Raw genomic sequence first — 18,210 nt, forward strand, 5'->3', positions numbered from 1 at the left:
AGGTCACTCACAGCTTACCTTTCCCCCAGCAACAAAAATGTCATTTCTGTGTTTCCCCTCCAAGGAAGCTCATTAGAAACTCAGTTTCAAAGATTTATATTGGGACTGGTCATGTAAGCACTCTCTGCCTAGCACATACCAAGATTCCCGACTCCTAAGAGCACAAACCACATTGGTTGTGTAGAATGTTTAAGCAAAGAAAGTTACCATTATCAATAGGGAAAGTTTTCTACCAATGTAGGGTACTGTTTACCAGTCAGGTTCATTGATGTCAGCTAAAGGCCAGCCTTGCAAGCAGCCTCTCTAGATAGCAGACTCAGGCCTACTGTGTTAACTCTTTTCTAAGCAGTATTTTATTTAGGTTCTAATTGCTACATATGCTGATTTCTAAAACAGGAAAAAGAGTGAATAAAGTTTGCTTTCATGGCCTAATTTTTCTGGCAAAATTGTGTGACAGGATATACTTCATCTCATACTTGATTTTTCTGTACCCCTACCTCAGGAAGGTCTTTTTGCAAACATTTTGAGAGGTATAACAAGTTTTTACTAGGTCTTCTATCAGTCCTTTTATATTCAAATTCTTACGATATTTCTTTTTTTAGGTTAACAGTTTTACCTGTCAGTTTCTCATTCATCATGGCTTCACAGGTGCTTCAAGTATTTCTCCAACATTATTTTAATGTTTGACTTCAGGAAATTTTATATTTGTACCTTTGGACTTTGTAATCAATTTGTAGTGTGTTTACATTTTATTGTTAGCTGTTTACAACATAATTGACGAGTAATAAACTGAACAACAAAGCTCTTGACTTGATGGATAGGAAAGATTCTATGTTAGTAAGGAGGGAGGTTGTTTGGGTAACATTTTGTAAATGGTTTCCATGAGTGAGAATTTTCCTATTTTGAAGACTCTAGCTTCCTTTATAAAAATTTGGTAACTTGGGGCGCCTGGGTGGCTCAGTGGGTTAAAGCCTCTGCCTTTGGCTCAGGTCATGGTCTCAGGGTCCTGGGATGAAGCCCCACATCAGGCTCTCTGCTCAGCAGGGGGTCTGCTTCCCCCCCCCCCCACCCCAACCACCCTCTGCCTGCTTCTCTGCCTACTTGTGATCTCTGTCTGTCAAATAAATAAATAAAAGTCTTTAAAAAAAAAAAAAAAAGAAAAAGAAATTTGGTAACATGAAGGGACAGAGAAAATGATTCCTCAGATACAAAGGACCTTCTGTAAAAATAAATGTCAGGAGCTAAAATTAACCACAGAAGATGGGAGAGGGGAGCTTGGTTTAGTGGATAAAACACTGGACGAGGTATTAGAAAGCCCAAGTTCTAGGCCTAGTTCTGCTGCTTGAGAAAGATTATAAATATCTTTACCCCTGGAAAAGGAATGTGATTTAGAGCTGTGCTGCCCTGTACTGTAGCCATTAGCCACATGTGGCTATTTTAATGTAAATTATTTTAAATTAATTAAATTAAAAAATCAGTTCTTCAGTTGCATTAGCCATATTTGAAGTACTCAATAGCTACATGTATCATACCATATTGGAAGTGGCTATCACATTGGAAATGTAGATTAGAGTGCTTCCATTGTCACACAAAATTTTGTTGGACAGCCCTGGTCTAGAGCAGGGATTGCTAAATACTTCTTGTAAAGAGCTAGATAATAAAGTTTGGTTTTTCTGGACCACACAGTCTCTGCTGTAGCTACTCAACTATTGTAGTGAAAAAGCAGTCATAGACAATGTGTAAATGAGTAAGTATGGCTATGCTCCAATAAAACTTTATTTATAAAATCAGGCAACTAACTGGATTTGGCCCATGGGCAGAGTTTGTCATTGCATATCTAAAGGATCACTTAAGTCTCTTCACATAAGTGTTAGTATAGACGAAGTTTGCATGTAGAGTAGACTCTCACATCAATATTGCCTTTATTTTAAGGAGAAATGTTTTATTTGAAAAGAAGGAGGTAGTATGTTTAAGGATATTTTCATTCCTTTGACACTGATATATTGCCAGCATCTTTCCTTATATCTTCATTAATTCTCCTTCCATGTGAGAGTTCTTCTATCATTGGCTCATTTTATTTCTAATTTCCTCTCTTTTGTTTTTATTTGTTTATCTTGAGATAGAATATTGATAGATGAACTAGAAAGATTAAAAAGACAGCAGGAAAGGAGCGTAGGTAGCTCAGTGGGTTAAAGCCTCTGCCTTCAGCTTGGGTCATGATCCCAGGGTCCTGAGATTGAGCCCCACATCGGGCTCTGTGCTCCGTGGGGAACCTGCTTCCTTCTCTCTCTCTGCCTGCCTCTCTGCCTACTTGTGATCTCTGTCAAATAAATAAATAAAATCTTAAAAAAAAAAGATAGCAGGAAAAGTAAATATGTGGTATCATAGACCTAATCAATATCAATTCTATCATAGCCTATAAATTTAATTCTTATATATTTTTTTACTCTTGCATTACTGCATGGAAATTTATTCAATCACCTATTTTTCCAACTTTTAACTTCTTTTTTTTTTTTTAATTTTATTTTTTATAAACATATATTTTTATCCCCAGGGGTACAGGTCTGTGAATCACCAGGTTTACACACTTCACAGCACTCACCATAGCACATACCCTCCCCAGTGTCCATAACCCCACCCCCCTCTCCCAACCCCCCTCCCCCCATCAACCCTCAGTTTGTTTTGTGAGATTAAGAGTCACTTATGGTTTGTCTCCCTCCCAATCCCATCTTGTTTCATTTACTCTTCTCCTACCCCCTTAATCCCCCATGTTGCTTCTCCTCTCCCTCATATGAGGGAGATCATATGATAGTTGTCTTTCTCCGATTGACTTATTTCGCTAAGCATGTTACCCTCTAGTTCCAACCACGTCGTGGCAAATGGCAAGATTTCATTTCTTTTGATGGCTGCATAGTATTCCGTTGTATATATATACCACATCTTCTTTATCCATTTGTCTGTTGATGGACATCTAGGTTCTTTCCATAGTTTGGCTATTGTAGACATTGCTGCTATAAACATTCGGGTGCACGTGCCCCTTGGGATCACTATGTTTGTATCTTTAGGGTAAATCTCCAGCAGTGCAATTGCTGGGTCATAGGGTCATTCTATTTTCAACATTTTGAGGAACCTCCATGCTGTTTTCCAGAGTGGTTGCACCAGCTTGCATTCCCACCAACAGTGTAGGAGGTTTCCCCTTTCTCCGCATCCTCGCCAGCATCTGTCATTTCCTGACTTGCTAATTTTAGCCATTCTGACTGGTGTGAGGTGATATCTCATTGTGGTTTTGATTTGTATTTCCCTGATGCCTAGTGATATGGAGCACTTTTTCATGTGTCTGTTGGCCATCTGAATGTCTTCTTTGCAGAAATGTCTGTTCATGTCTTCTGCCCATTTCTTGATTGGATTATTTGTTCTTTGGGTGTTGAGTTTGCTAAGTTCTTTATAGATTTTGGACACTAGCCCTTTATATGATATGTCATTTGCAAATGTCTTCTCCCATTCTGTCAGTTGTCTTTTGGTTTTGTTAACTGTTTCCTTTGCTGTGCAAAAGCTTTTGATCTTGATAAAATCCCAATAGTTCATTTTTGCCCTTGCTTCCCTTGCCTTTGGCGATGTTCCTAGGAAGATGTTGCTGCGGCTGAGGTCGAAGAGGTTGCTGCCTGTGTTCTCCTCAAGGATTTTGATGAATTCCTTTCTCACATTGAGGTCCTTCATCCATTTTGAGTCTATTTTCATGTGTGGTGTAAGGAAATGATCCAATTTCATTTTTATGCATGTGGCTGTCCAATATTCCCAACACCATTTATTGAAGAGGCTGTCTTTTTTCCATTGGACATTCTTTCCTGCTTTGTCAAAGATTAGTTGACCATAGAGTTGAGGGTCTATTTCTGGGCTCTCTATTCTGTTCCATTGATCTATGTGTCTGTTTTTGTGCCAGTACCATGCTGTCTTGATGATGACAGCTTTGTAATAGAGTTTGAAGTCCGGAATTGTGATGCCACAAACTTTGGCTTTCTTTTTCAATATTCCTTTGGCTATTCGAGGTCTTTTCTGGTTCCATATAAATTTTAGGATTATTTGTTCCATTTCTTTGAAAAAAATGGATGGTACTTTGATAGGAATTGCATTAAATGTGTAGATTGCTTTAGGTAGCATAGACATTTTCACAATATTTATTCTTCCAATCCAAGAGCATGGAACATTTTTCCATTTCTTTGTGTCTTCCTCAATTTCTTTCATGAGTACTTTATAGTTTTCTGAGTATAGATTCTTAGTCTCTTTGGTTAGGTTTATTCCTAGGTATCTTATAGTTTTGGGTGCAATTGTAAATGGGATTGACTCCTTAATTTCTCTTTCTTCTGTCTTGTTGTTGGTGTAGAGAAATGCAACTGATTTCTGTGCATTGATTTTATATCCTGACACTTTACTGAATTCCTGTACAAGTTCTAGCAGTTTTGGAGTGGAGTCTTTTGGGTTTTCCACATATAGTATCATATCATCTGCAAAGAGTGATAGTTTGACTTCTTCTTTGCCGATTTGGATGCCTTTAATTTCCCTTTGTTGTCTGATTGCTGAGGCTAGGACTTCTAGTACTATGTTGAATAGCAGTGGTGATAACGGACATCCCTGCCGTGTTCCTGACCTTAGCGGAAAAGCTTTCAGTTTTTCTCCATTGAGAATGATATTTGCGGTGGGTTTTTCATAGATGGCTTTGATAATATTGAGGTATGTGCCCTCTATCCCTACACTTTGAAGAGTTTTGATCAGGAAGGGATGCTGTACTTTGTCAGATGCTTTTTCAGCATCTATTGAGAGTATCATATGGTTCTTGTTCTTTCTTTTATTAATGTGTTGTATCACATTGATTGATTTGCGGATGTTGAACCAACCTTGCAGCCCTGGAATAAATCCCACTTGGTCGTGGTGAATAATCCTTTTAATGTACTGTTGATCCTATTGGCTAGTATTTTGGTGAGAATTTTTGCATCTGTGTTCATCAAGGATATTGGTCTGTAGTTCTCTTTTTTGATGGGATCCTTGTCTGGTTTGGGGGTCAAGGTGATGCTGGCCTCATAAAATGAGTTTGGAAGTTTTCCTTCCATTTCTATTTTTTGGAACAGTTTCAGGAGAATAGGAATTAGTTCTTCTTTAAATGTTTGGTAGAATTCCCCCGGGAAGCCATCTGGCCCTGGGCTTTTGTTTGTTTGGAGATTTTTGATGACTGTTTCAATCTCCTTATTGGTTATGGGTCTGTTCAGGCTTTCTATTTCTTCCTGGTTCAGTTGTGGTAGTTTATATGTCTCTAGGAATGCATCCATTTCTTCCAGATTGTCAAATTTGTTGGCGTAGAGTTGCTCATAGTATGTTCTTATAGTTGTCTGTATTTCTTTGGTGTTAGTTGTGATCTCTCCTCTTTCATTCATGATTTTATTGATTTGGGTCCTTTCTCTTTTCTTTTTGAGAAGTCTGGGCAGGGGTTTATCAATCTTATTAATTCTTTCAAAGAACCAGCTCCTACTTTCGTTGATTTGTTCTATTGTTTTTTGGTTTCTATTTCATTGATTTCTGCTCTGATCTTTATGATTTCTCTTCTCCTGCTGGGTTTAGGGTTTCTTTCTTGTTCTTTCTCCAGCTCCTTTAGGTGTAGGGTTAGGTTGTGTACCTGAGACCTTTCTTGTTTCTTGAGAAAGGCTTGTACCTCTATATATTTTCCTCTCAGGACTGCCTTTGTTGTGTCCCACAGATTTTGAACCGTTGTGTTTTCATTATCATTTGTTTCCATGAATTTTTTCAATTCTTCTTTAATTTCCTGGTTGACCCATTCATTCTTTGGAAGGGTGCTGTTTAGTCTCCATGTATTTGGGTTCTTTGCAAATTTCCTCTTGTGATTGAGTTCTAGCTTCAGAGCATTGTGGTCTGAAAATATGCAGGGAATGATCCCAATCTTTTGATACTGGTTGAGACCTGATTTAGGACCGAGGATGTGATCTATTCTGGAGAATGTTCCATGGGCACTAGAGAAGAATGTGTATTCTTTTGCTTTGGGATGAAATGTTCTGAATAGATCTGTGATGTCCATCTGGTCCAGTGTGTCATTTAAGGCCTTTATTTCCTTGTTGATCTTTTGCTTAGATGATCTGTCCATTTCAGTGAGGGGAGTGTTAAAGTCCTCTACTATTACTGTATTATTATTGATGTGTTTCTTTGATTTTGTTATTAATTGGTTTATATAGTTGGCTGCTCCCACATTAGGGGCATAGATATTTAAAATTGTTAGATCTTCTTGTTGGACAGATCCTTTGAGTATGATATAGTGTCCTTCCTCATCTCTTACTATAGTCTTTGGCTTAAAATCTAATTGATCTGATATAAGGATTGCCACTCCTGCTTTCTTCTGATGTCCATTAGCTTGGTAAATTCTTTTCCACCCCCTCACTTTAAATCTGGTGGTGTCTTCGGGTTTAAAATGAGTTTCTTGTAGGCAACATATAGATGGGTTTTGTTTTTTTATCCATTCTGATACCCTGTGTCTTTTGATTGGGGCATTTAGCCCATTAACATTCAGGGTAACTATTGAGAGATATGAATTTAGTGCCATTGTATTGCCTGTAAGGTGACTGTTATTGTATATTGTTTCTGTTCCTTTCTGATCTACTACTTTTAGGGTCTCTCTTTGCTTAGAGGACCCCTTTCAATATTTCCTGTAGAGCTGGCTTGGTGTTTGCAAATTCTTTCAGTTTTTGTTTGTCCTGGAAGCTTTTAATCTCTCCTTCTATTTTCAATGATAGCCTAGCTGATTATAGTATTCTTGGCTGCATGTTTTTCTCGTTTAGTGCTCTGAATATATCATGCCAGCTCTTTCTGGCCTGCCAGGTCTCTGTGGATAAGTCTGCTGTCAATCTAAATTTTTACCATTGTATGTTACAGACTTCTTTTCCCGGGCTGCTTTCAGGATTTTCTCTTTGTCACTAAGACTTGTAAATATTACTATTAGGTGACAGGGTGTGGACCTATTCTTACTGATTTTGAGGGGGGTTCTCTGAACCTCCTGGATTTTGATGCTTGTTCCCTTTGCCATATTGGGGAAATTCTCTCCAATAATTCTCTCCAATATACCTTCTGCTCCCCTCTCTCTTTCTTCTTCTTCTGGAATCCCAATTATTCTAATGTTCGTCTTATGGTGTCACTTATCTCTCGAATTCTCCCCTCGTGGTCCAGGAGCTGTTTGTCCCTCTTTTGCTCAGCTTCTTTATTCTCTGTCATTTGGTCTTCTATATCGCTAATTCTTTCTTCTGCCTCATTTATCCTAGCAGTGAGAGCCTCCATTTTTGATTGCACCTCATTAATAGCTTTTTTGATTTCAACTTGGTTAGATTTTAGTTCTTTCATTTCTCCAGAAAGGGCTTTTATATCTCACGAGAGGGTTTCTCTAATATTTTCCATGCCTTTTTCGAGCCCGGCTAGAACCTTGAGAATCATCATTCTGAACTCTAGATCTGACATATTACCAATATCTGTATTGATTAGGTCCCTAGCCTTCGGTACTGCCTCTTGTGCATTTTTTTTGGTGAATTTTTCCACCTTGTCATTTTGTCCAGATAAGAGTATATGAAGGAGCAAGTAAAATACTAAAAGGGTGGCAACAACCCCAGGAAAATATGCTTTAGCCAAATCAGAAGAGATCCCAAATTGTGAGGGGGGAGAAAGGGGATAAAAAGGTTCAGAAAGAAAAAAAAAAAAGAAAGAAACAATTAAAAAAAGAAAACCAATAAAGAAAAAATATAAAAAGGAAAAATATATATATTAGATAAACTAGTTTAAAAACGTTAAAAAAGAAAAGAGTAAAAGTTAAAAAAAATTTAGCAGAAGAAGAGAAAAAAAATTGAAAAAGGAAAAAAAAATTAAATTAACTGCAAGGCTAAAGAATCATGGGGAGAAAGCCATGAGTTCCGTGCTTTGCTTTCTCCTCCTCTGGAATTCCACTGCTCTCCTTGGTATTGAAACTGCACTCCTTGGTAGGTGAACTTGGTCCTGGCTGGGTTTCTTGTTGATCTTCTGGGGGAGGGGCCTGTTGTAGTGATTCTCAAGTGTCTTTGCCCCAGGCGGAGTTGCACCACCCTTTCCAGGGGCCGGGCTGAGTAATCCGCTCGGGTTTGCTTTCGGGAGATTTTGTTCCCTAAGCGCTTTCCGTAGAGTTCCGGAGGACGGGAATGAAGATGGCAGCCTCCCAGTCTCCGGCCCCAAGGAGCCGAGAGCCCGGGGCCCTACTCCTCAGCGCACCCTCAGAGAACAGCGCCCAATTACTCCCATCACCCTGTCTCTGGCTGCGCTCCGAGCTGACCGAGCCTGTGACCGGTTCAAGGAAACCCCGAGCTTAGAGCTCACTCCTCGGCTCTGTCTCTGTAGCCGGCTTCCCCGTTCTAATACTTGCAAGCTCTGCGACACTCAGACACCCCCGATACTTCTGTGACCCCGTGGGACCTGAGGCCACGCTGACCCCGCATGGGCTTCACCCCGGTTAAGCCTCTGGAGCGATGTCCCTCATCGGAACAGACTTTTAAAAGTCCTGATTTTGTGCTCCGTTGCTCCGCCACTTGCCAGGAGCCGGCCCCTCCCCCTGCGGTCTATCTTCCCGTTGCTTTGGATTCACTTCTCCGCCAGTCCTACCTTTCAGAAAGTGGTTGATTTTCTGTTTCTGGAATTGCTGTTCTTCTTCTCTTTGATCTCCCGTTGGATTTGTAGGTGTTTGTAATCTTTAGATAAGCTATCTAGCTGATCTCCCGCTACCTGAAGTAGTCTCAGCCTGCTACTTCTCCGCCATCTTGACTCCTCCCCTCTTAACTTCTTTTTAAATCTTAATTTCTGTTTTAAGTTATTTTCCAAAATGGTCATGTATTTTGTAAAACGAAGAGGATTAAAAGATAAGGAAAAGGAGAGTGAGAGGAAAAGATAGGGCAAAAGATAAAAAGTAGGCAGGGATAGACATCCACTTTTACACAAGAAAGAATAGAAAGGACAAGATATACCCTCCCATCTTAACAACTTGAAAGATGAACAAAATACGTAAAATAGCAGTTTTGAACCAGTTGTGCAAAATGCAGCACAGGGCAGCAGTCCCTGAGGGAAGGGAAGCAAATGAAATAAATCTTGTGGTTGCCTTACCATATGGACTAGAGGGAGTTTCCAGACAAGCACAGAAAGAGAGAAAACAAACAGCCCTGTGGCCTCAAGTTCAGAAGACAGAATTTGGAGTTTAAAAGCCTCCAACAGGTAGAATTTATGGGGCAAAATACCAGAGAGAAAGGATCTGCATAAAGAGAACTTTCTAGAAATTTGAAGGAAAATCCCCTTGTTTCTTTGACTGATATACAAATACATTCAAGAAAACTATGTAAGATTAGGCAAAGAGCCAATGGGAAGGATGGGCAGAACCATTGCTGGAGTTTATAGAGGGCTGAGTAGTTTATGTTTCCACCAGCCAAAATGGCAGGAACTCTTAAAACATGGAAGCATCAAGTAGAGGGTATTTCTTGCATAGTTGAGTTAAATTGGTACAAAAAGGTTCTCTGAACTAACCTTAAAATTTTAAAGAAAATACCAAAAAGATCATACTAATTCCAGTAACCGAAACATGTCCCAGAACAAAGCCCAACAACATCTGAAGGAGTATAATGAAATTCAGCACTAAGCAATATAAAAATCACAGTATCTATCAACCAGTCCAAAATTTTTTAAATAAAAAAGTACAAAGTATTATCCATAAGCAGGAGAAAAAAAAAACAAAAAAAGATCATTCAGAAGAGACCCAGAAATGGCACAGATAACAGAATTAGCAGAAAACTATGTTAAACAAATATAACTATATACTCCACATGGTAGGCAGCATTCTAAAATGGTCCTCAAGATTCTTACTCAGTGACCTATACACACTATGTATAATACCCTCCTTTCAAGTGTGGGTGAGCCCAACCTAATGAAGTGAATCTTTTAAAAGAAGAGAGAGCCATATGGCAAAGAACTGCAGAAGTTTTGAAGGAGCTGAGAGCAGTCCCCACCCCACAGCCAACAAGATTACAAGAACCTTATAAACTTTCAAGGAAATGAATTATGCCAAAAACTAGGGAGCTTAGAAAAGGACCCTAAACTTTAGGTGATAATCAGTCTGTGCGGACACTTTGATTTCAGCCTGGTGAAGACTCTGAGCTGACAACGTAGCCACACCATGCTCAGATTTCTGACCTACAGAAAACCTGTGAGATAAGAAATTTATATTATTTTAAGCTATCACATTTGTAATAATTTGTTATGCAATAATAGGAAACTGATACACTCTCTTATGTTCAAGGAGGTGGAGGAAAACAAAAAGATTAGATGATGGGAAGAGAAATGGAAATTATAAATAAGACTCAAACTATTAGAGATTAAAATAAAACATGTGAAGTGAGATATTCACCAAATGGGTTAGTTAATGGCATATTAAATACTGAAAAGTAAGTGCAGTGGATTTGAAGATAAAGCATTAGAAATTATCCAAAATAAAGAAAAAAAGTGAGAAAACAAAGACAAAATAAGAAACCCTCAGTATCTGTAGGGTAATCTCAAGTTATGTAATATACATGCAGGCTTAATCCCCAAAAAGGAGGGATAGAAAAAAATTTGGGGAATAAAAACCAAAATTAACCAAATTTGATGGAAACTGTGAACCCCCAGAACCAAAAATCTCACCAGCCCTCCAGTAAAAGAAAAATGAAGAAAACTGTAGCAACACGTACCATAACCAAATTGCTGAGAATCAGTAAAAGGGGGGAAAATATTTATTTATTTATTTATTTATTTATTTTTATTCTCATAAAATAAAATATCACTATCAACATAGTATAATAAAATAAAATAGTACAATAAAGGGAGATAATTAACTGATGCCACCAATCAAGTCATCATGTGTCCTAAAAGAAAAATATACTTCTAAGCATTAATAAATGATCATTGCAATGAAAATAAAGATACATAATGAAAGATATACCATGCTCAAGAACTGGAAGAATTAACATTGTTAAAATGTACATGCCACTATTTTTTTTTATTTAGGTTCAACTAGCTAACAAAGTACACAAAATTTACACCATTAGTTTCAGATGTAGTATTCAGTAATTTATCAGTTGTGTATAACACCCAGTGCTCATTCCATCACATACCCTCCTTAATGCCCATCACCCAGTTACCCCTTCCCCTACCCACCTCCCCTCCAGCAACCCTCAGTTTGTTTCCTATGATTAAGAGTTTCTTACGGTTTTTCTCCCTCTCTGATGATTTCCTATTCAGTTTTCTCTCCCTTCCCCTGTGGTCTTCTGTGCTGTTTCTTATATTCCACATATGTGTGAAACCATTGAAACCATTTGCTAATTATCTTCCCCTGATTGACTTACTTTGCTCAGCATAATACCCTCCAGTTCCATCCATGTCAATGTAAATGTAAGTACTCATCCTTTCTGATGGCTGCATAGTATTCCATCATGTATATATGCCACATCCTTATTCATTCATCTGTTGATGGAGATCTCAGCTCTTCCCCAGTTTGACTATTGTGGACATTGCTTCTGTGAACATTGGGGTGCAGGTGCCTCTTTGGATCACCAAATTTGTATCTTTTTGGTAAATACTTGGTAGTACAATTACAGGGTCATAAGGTAGCTCTATTTTTAACATCTTGAGGAACGTCCATACTGTTTTCCAGAGTGCCTGCACCAGCTTGCATTCCCACCAACAGTGGAAGAGAACTCCCCTTTCTCCACATCCTCACCAACATTTGTTGTTTCCTGACTTGTTAATTTTAGCCATTCTGACTGTTGTGAGGTGATATCTCATTGTGGTTTTGATTTATGTGGGGAAAATCTTTAAAACAAAGTTTTGAAATGTCATTGTATACAGGAACAAATAAAAGAGGGGCAGGCAACTTCTCATCAAAAATTTTGCAAGCCTAAAATCAATGCACAGAAATCAGTTGCATTTCTATACAACAACGCCAAGACAGAAGAAAGAGAAATTAAGGATTCGATCCCATTGCAAACTGCACCCAAAACCATAAGATACCTAGGAATAAACCTAACCAAAGAGGCAAAGAATCTGTACTCAGAAAACTATACTTATGAAAGAAATTGAGGAAGACACAAAGAAATGGAAAAACATTCCATGCTCTTGGATTGGAAGAACAAATGTTGTGAAAATGTCTGTGCTAACTAAAGCAATCCAAAACACAATCCCTATCAAAATACCATCCATTTTTTTTTTCCAAAGAAATAGAACAAATAATCCTAAAATTTGTATGGAACCAGAAAAGACCCTGAATAGCCAAAGGAATGTTGAAAAAGAAAGCCAAAGTTGGTGTCATCACAATTCCAGATTTCAAGCTCTGTTACAAAGTTGTCATCATCAAGATAGTATGGTACTGTCACAAAAACAGACATATAGATCAATGGAACAGAATAGAGAGCCCAGAAATAGACCTTCAACTCTGTGGTCAACTAATCTTTAACAAAGCAGGAAAGAATGTCCAATGGAAAAAAGACAGTCTCTTTAACAAATGGTGTTGGGAAAATTGGACAGCCACATGCAGAAGAGTGAAACTGGACCATTTCCTGACACCACACACAAAAATGGGCTCAAAATGGATGAAAGACTTCAATGTGAGACAGGAATCCATCCAAATCCTTGAGGAGAACACAGGCATCAACCTCTTGACCTCAGCCGCAGCAACTTATTTCTAGAAACATCATCAAAGGCAAGGGAACAAGGGCAAAAATGAACTACTGGGACTTCATCAAGATCAAAAGCTTTTGCACAGCAAAGGAAATAGTCAACAAAACCAAAAGAAAGCCAACAGAATGGGAGAAGATATTTGCAAATGACATATCAGATAAAGGGCTAGTATCCAAAATCTATAAAGAACTTACCAAACTCAACTCCCAAAGAACAAATAATCCAATCAAGAAATGAGCAGAAGACATGAACAGACATTTCTGCAAAGAAGACATCCAAATGGCCAACAGACACATGAAAAAGTGTTCCACATCACTCGGCATCAGGGAATACAAATCAAAACCACAATGCGATACCACCTCAAACCAGTCAGAATGGCTAAAATTAACAAATCAGGAAACAACAGATGTTGGTGATGATGCAGAGAAAGGGGAACACTCCTACACTATTGGTGGGAATGCAAGCTTGTGCAGCCACTCTGGAAAACAGTATGGAGGTTTCTCAAAAAGTTGAAAATAGAGCTTCCCTACAACCCAGCAATTGCAATACTGGGTAATTGCAATTACTGGGTCTAAAGACACAAATGTAGGGATCCGAAGGGGCACGTGCACCTGAATGTTTATAGCAGCAATGTCCACAATAGCCAAACTATGGAAAAAACCTAGATGTCCATCAACAGATGAATGGATAAAGAAGATGTGGTATATATATATACAATGGAATACTATGTACCTATCAAAAGAAATCTTGCCATTTGCAATGATGTGGATGGAAATAGAGGGCATTATGCTGAGTGAAATAAGTCAGTCAGAGAAAGACAATTATCATATGATCTCTCTGATATGAGGAATTTGAGAGGTGGGGTGGGGGATTATGGGGGGGTAAGGAAGGAAAAAATGAAACCAGATGGGATCAAGAGGGAGACAAACCATAAGAGAGTCTAAATCTCATGAAACAAACTGGAGGTTGCTGGGGGGTGGGAGGGTAGAGAGAGGGTGGCTGGATTATGGACATTGGGGAGGATATGTGCTATAGTGAGTGCTATGAAATGTGTAAGCCTGATGATTCATAGACCTGTACCCCTAGGGCAAATAATACATTATATGTTAATAAATAAAGGGAAAAAATTTGTAAGCCATTGGACAAAGGAGCAACATCTTTAAAAAATGTTGGAGAAATAAACTTGTCAATCTAGAATTGTATACCCAGCAAAATATTTTTTCAAAAATAAAAGTCATGTAGGCAAAGATGTGATAAAGTTGAAACTGTCATACATTGCTGGCAGTAATGTAAAATGGTACTGCTGCTATAGAAAACACTCTGGAAGTTCCTTCAAAAGTTAAACATAGAGTTGCCATAAGATGGAGCAAATTCCACTCTTAGGTATATAGCCAAGAGAATTAAAAACATATTCACACAAAAATTTGTATGTGATTATTCAGAGCACTCTTTTCCAAATAACCAAAAAGTAGAAACAACCCAAATGTCCATCAATTGATGAATGTATAAACAAACGCATATCAATAATGTTCTCATCATACCTTGCAAGTAGCATTCTTAGATTTTTAAGATATTATTTATTTATTTATTTATTTGGGGGTGGGTGGCCAGGGAACAGAGGGAGAGGGACATGCAGACTCCACGTTGAGCACAGAGGCTGATGCAGGGCTCAATCCCATGACCCTGAGATCATGACCTGAACTGAAATCAAGAGTCAGATAGATGCTCAACCAAATGATCCACCTAAGCGACCCTAGAAATACCTTTATTACAACTGTTCTTGTTCTCTACATGCATGGAAGAGTAGGTATAAATTCTAGTCACTGTTATTACACTGTTCTCTTACCAGCTAGCAGGTTGCCAGATCAAACTGTTGATACACACAGCAGTATGGATGAATCTCAAAAACATTATGCTAATTTAAAGAAGACAGATATAAGAAGACTTTATCCTATATGATTCCATTCATATGAAATTAGACAAAAGGCAAATATTATAGTGGTTGCAGCAGATTACTGAGTGCCAAGGGCCAAAGAGAGGTGGGTAGGGATTGACTGTTAGCAAGGCATAATGAATTTTTTTTTTAATCATGGAATGTTTCTAAGCCATGGTTATAGTAGTGATTACTCCAGCAAAGCTGACTTTAAAAAAAAAGAAAAATCAGGCAAGGGGCCTACTTCTTGTTCACCTTATTTTTGTCAAGATCTTTGTTCCTCAGGTCTACCCCATTGTATGACCTGGAACTCTCTCCCAACTATAGCTTTAGCCTTTTCTGTTTAGTGCCTTTATGGCCCATTTGCTGTTCTCTTAGGCTTTTTTGGCTTTTTCCTGCTAATGAGTGTTATTGAAACAAAGCTGTTCAGGGTCCCATTCCCTCTGAGCTGAGTTCTGTGTCTTCCAAAACAAAAGTTGAATGAATCCATGTTAATACATTAGAGGAAGACCTCGTCTTAACATGCAGAATAGTCATTAGTAATGTGACATGATTTTTAAGTCTAGAAAAGCTTCCCTTGTTAACAAACAAACAAAAAACCCAGCTTTCTCCTGACTCCATATAGAGCAGTGGAAAGAGGGTGTAAGGAATCTATATTTTTAAGTAATTCCACAGGTGACTTTACTGATCACTCAGACTTAGAAACCACTGGATAAGAGGTAGTGCTCACCCCATCTTTTAAAAGCAAAACAAAATACCTTTACTCAGACTTCACTAAGTTTTCATCAAATATCTTTGCAGCAGACTTTTTTTCATATGCTATTTATTATCTACGGTCTCTCATTACCTCAGTTGGTCTTTTCACTCTTCTAAAGAAAAAAAGGGTTTAGGGGACTACTTTCATTAAGAATCCACTATGTACAAGGTATTTGACAAGGGCTCACATTTAGTTCTCATAGATGATAAAAATGAGGTTTAAATGGTAAATAACTTGCCCAAGGATATAGCTAATAGGTTAGGGGAGTGAGTTTTGTATACTTGACTTTAAAACAAGTGTGTTTTCTTTTATGCTGTGCTGACTCCGGGCTGATGGAACAAATGAGGGGCTATCCTTATCATCTTCACTGGCCCATATGCTCCTAAATTCTCTGCTTCTCCATACCTGGACATAAGGAGAAAGAGATAAGTCACTAACACAGACCATATCTCTATTTTTTTTTAAAGATTTTATTTATTTATTTGACAGAGATCACAAGTAGGCAGAGAGGCAGGCAGAGAGAGATGGGGGGGGGGGGAAGCAGGCTCCCTGCTGAGCAGAGAACCTGATGCGGGGCTAGATTCCAGGATCCTGAGATCATGACCCGAGCCAAAGGCAGAGGCTTAACCCGCTGAGCCACCCGGGCGCCCCAAGTATATCTCTATTTTAAACAAGATCCTGACCATCTTTTCCCAATCAGGTTTTTCAGTTATTGAGTTACTTGCTTGCCTCACCCAGATGGAATCATTGGCTTTTTTTCACTAGTTGACTTATACCATAAGTTAATTAATAACATCTTTAACTTTGATCATTTATAAACTTCTAATATACAACAGCTTTGAGTTACTCAGAGAAACCTTATTTGTATTAGAAACTGCTCCCCAGTCAATGTCACAACCTCTATGACCTCAGTTTCCTCTTCTGTAAGGTGATGGGGTTGGAGTAGATTATTTCTGTTTCCTTTTGCCTCCTTTCATATAAGTCACTTATTTAGGACACATGACAGATTTGCACAAACATTAGAAGGGACATTGGATTTTTCAAGCTAGCTCATTAAACTTCTTGAATAAGTAACATACCTAAAATACAGAAATGCAGTTTGGAGGAAGAGACAAAGGACTCTGTTAGAGTCTGTGTTGCATGTCATTCTGCCTATGCTTACTTCTTGATTGCAATGAAGGCAGCATATCTGGTACTTTCTTGTCATTATGTTTTCATCCTCCTGGAGGGGTTGGGGGACAGATCAGGCCAAATCCATGGAGCAGTTTATAGCTTTCATATCAAATTTTAATCAAAAATTTTCTTGGCCAGGGTTTGAAACTTCTTTTGATAACTTTTAATACTTTGATAACTTTTAATAGTGGTAGCGCAATGAAAGCAGAAATTACTGATCTTCTGTGTCTATAGAAATAACTTTGAAAAAATATCTTCTAGGCAGCTGAGATTCTACTACAACATGGAGCAAACCCAAATCAAAGGAATCAAAAGCAGAAGACTGCTTTGGATGAAGCAGATGATGAAAAAATGAAAGAGCTGCTGAAATCTTACGGTGCAATTGAGACTGATAATAGCGATGAAAGTAATGTTATAGCCACTGGTATGTATGTCAGTATTGCTATTTTAGATAAGTGTATACCTCTGCTTAGAAAAATCTTCAGATTTCTAGTGTAAATTGTTACATAACTGGGGTAGATGTTTTGTATGTTTATTAAACTCTTGAGAAGCATTTAAAAATTATTTATTTTTAGAAATTAGCATTTCCAAATTGGTTTAATTTATATACCATATGATCCTGTTGGATTGGCATTACATGTTGAAATGGAATCCATATTATTCGTTAAACAATCATTAATCTCTAACATTGGGTCTGAGATAAAGATATAACTGAAGCCACACCTGTTGACTTATTGGTAGGGGGGTTGGAAAAGGTTGGCATTATACTAAAGTCTTTGCAACTAAGATTCCGTTACTTCAGAATTCGTAGTGAGTCATGTGAAAGGGACCAATGCCAATTTTTCAGTACTCTAATGTCCTAATGCTAGAGTATGAATTTGTTAAGCAAATATACTTGTATGCATGTGTGTATGTGTAAATATAGTGTAAAAAATATTTAAGGGAATTTACAGTGAAGCAAAATTTTATCAACCATTTTTAAGAAATAGTTTGCATTTAAATGATGTAATGTATTATCTGTAAGAAATAGGCATGTAGTGAACACTAATTTGAAAACATATATTTGTTAAGTACCTGCCAAGCAAATAGAGTACTTGCCTATGAGAAACTTACAGTCTTGTGGGGAGAACAACCAGAAAACAAACAGTTAAATGCAGTTTATTAAGTATTGAGAAGAGTGATTTTTTCTTCCTTTTCTGTCCTGCTTGAGCCTTGACTTATTTGAGAAACCCAGGAACATATCTCTGCCCTTTCTATGAGGCAGAGTAATTGGAAAGAGAGAACCCCTGTCATACCCTCTTCTCCCGGCCTACCACTATCTTTACCAGTTGTTGATTTTCAAGAGAGGAATCATGTTACTGATGTGATTGGTCAGACCCAAGGATAATCACTGTCTCATATTTTACTAGTGTGATAGATTATGTGTAGGTCAAGATCAAGACTGATACAAGGTTCATCTTTTCATTGCCTGCTACCATATAGAGTCCCAGCCATGTCTCTTTTCCTCTCCATAGCCATATTTGAAATTACTGGACACTGTGTTATGAAGTGCTGTATCTATTCACACTTGTCTGTTGTTTCTTATGTA

General features: G+C 38.1%; 1 protein-coding gene across 1 annotated transcript in view; it reads left to right on the forward strand.

The window, feature by feature from the left end:
• Positions 1-18,210, forward strand: part of ANKRD31 (ankyrin repeat domain 31) — a 152,459-nt gene that overhangs the window by 89,099 nt on the left and 45,150 nt on the right. The window contains exon 18 of the mRNA XM_032848336.1: positions 16,884-17,046. Within this exon, the coding sequence (XP_032704227.1) occupies positions 16,884-17,046 (163 nt within the window). The remainder of the gene's footprint in view (positions 1-16,883; positions 17,047-18,210) is intronic.

This window comes from Lontra canadensis, unplaced genomic scaffold, assembly GCF_010015895.1.
Source record: "Lontra canadensis isolate GAN:19392208 unplaced genomic scaffold, GSC_riverotter_1.0 scaffold4, whole genome shotgun sequence".
In the NCBI taxonomy this organism is placed as follows: domain Eukaryota; kingdom Metazoa; phylum Chordata; class Mammalia; order Carnivora; family Mustelidae; genus Lontra; species Lontra canadensis.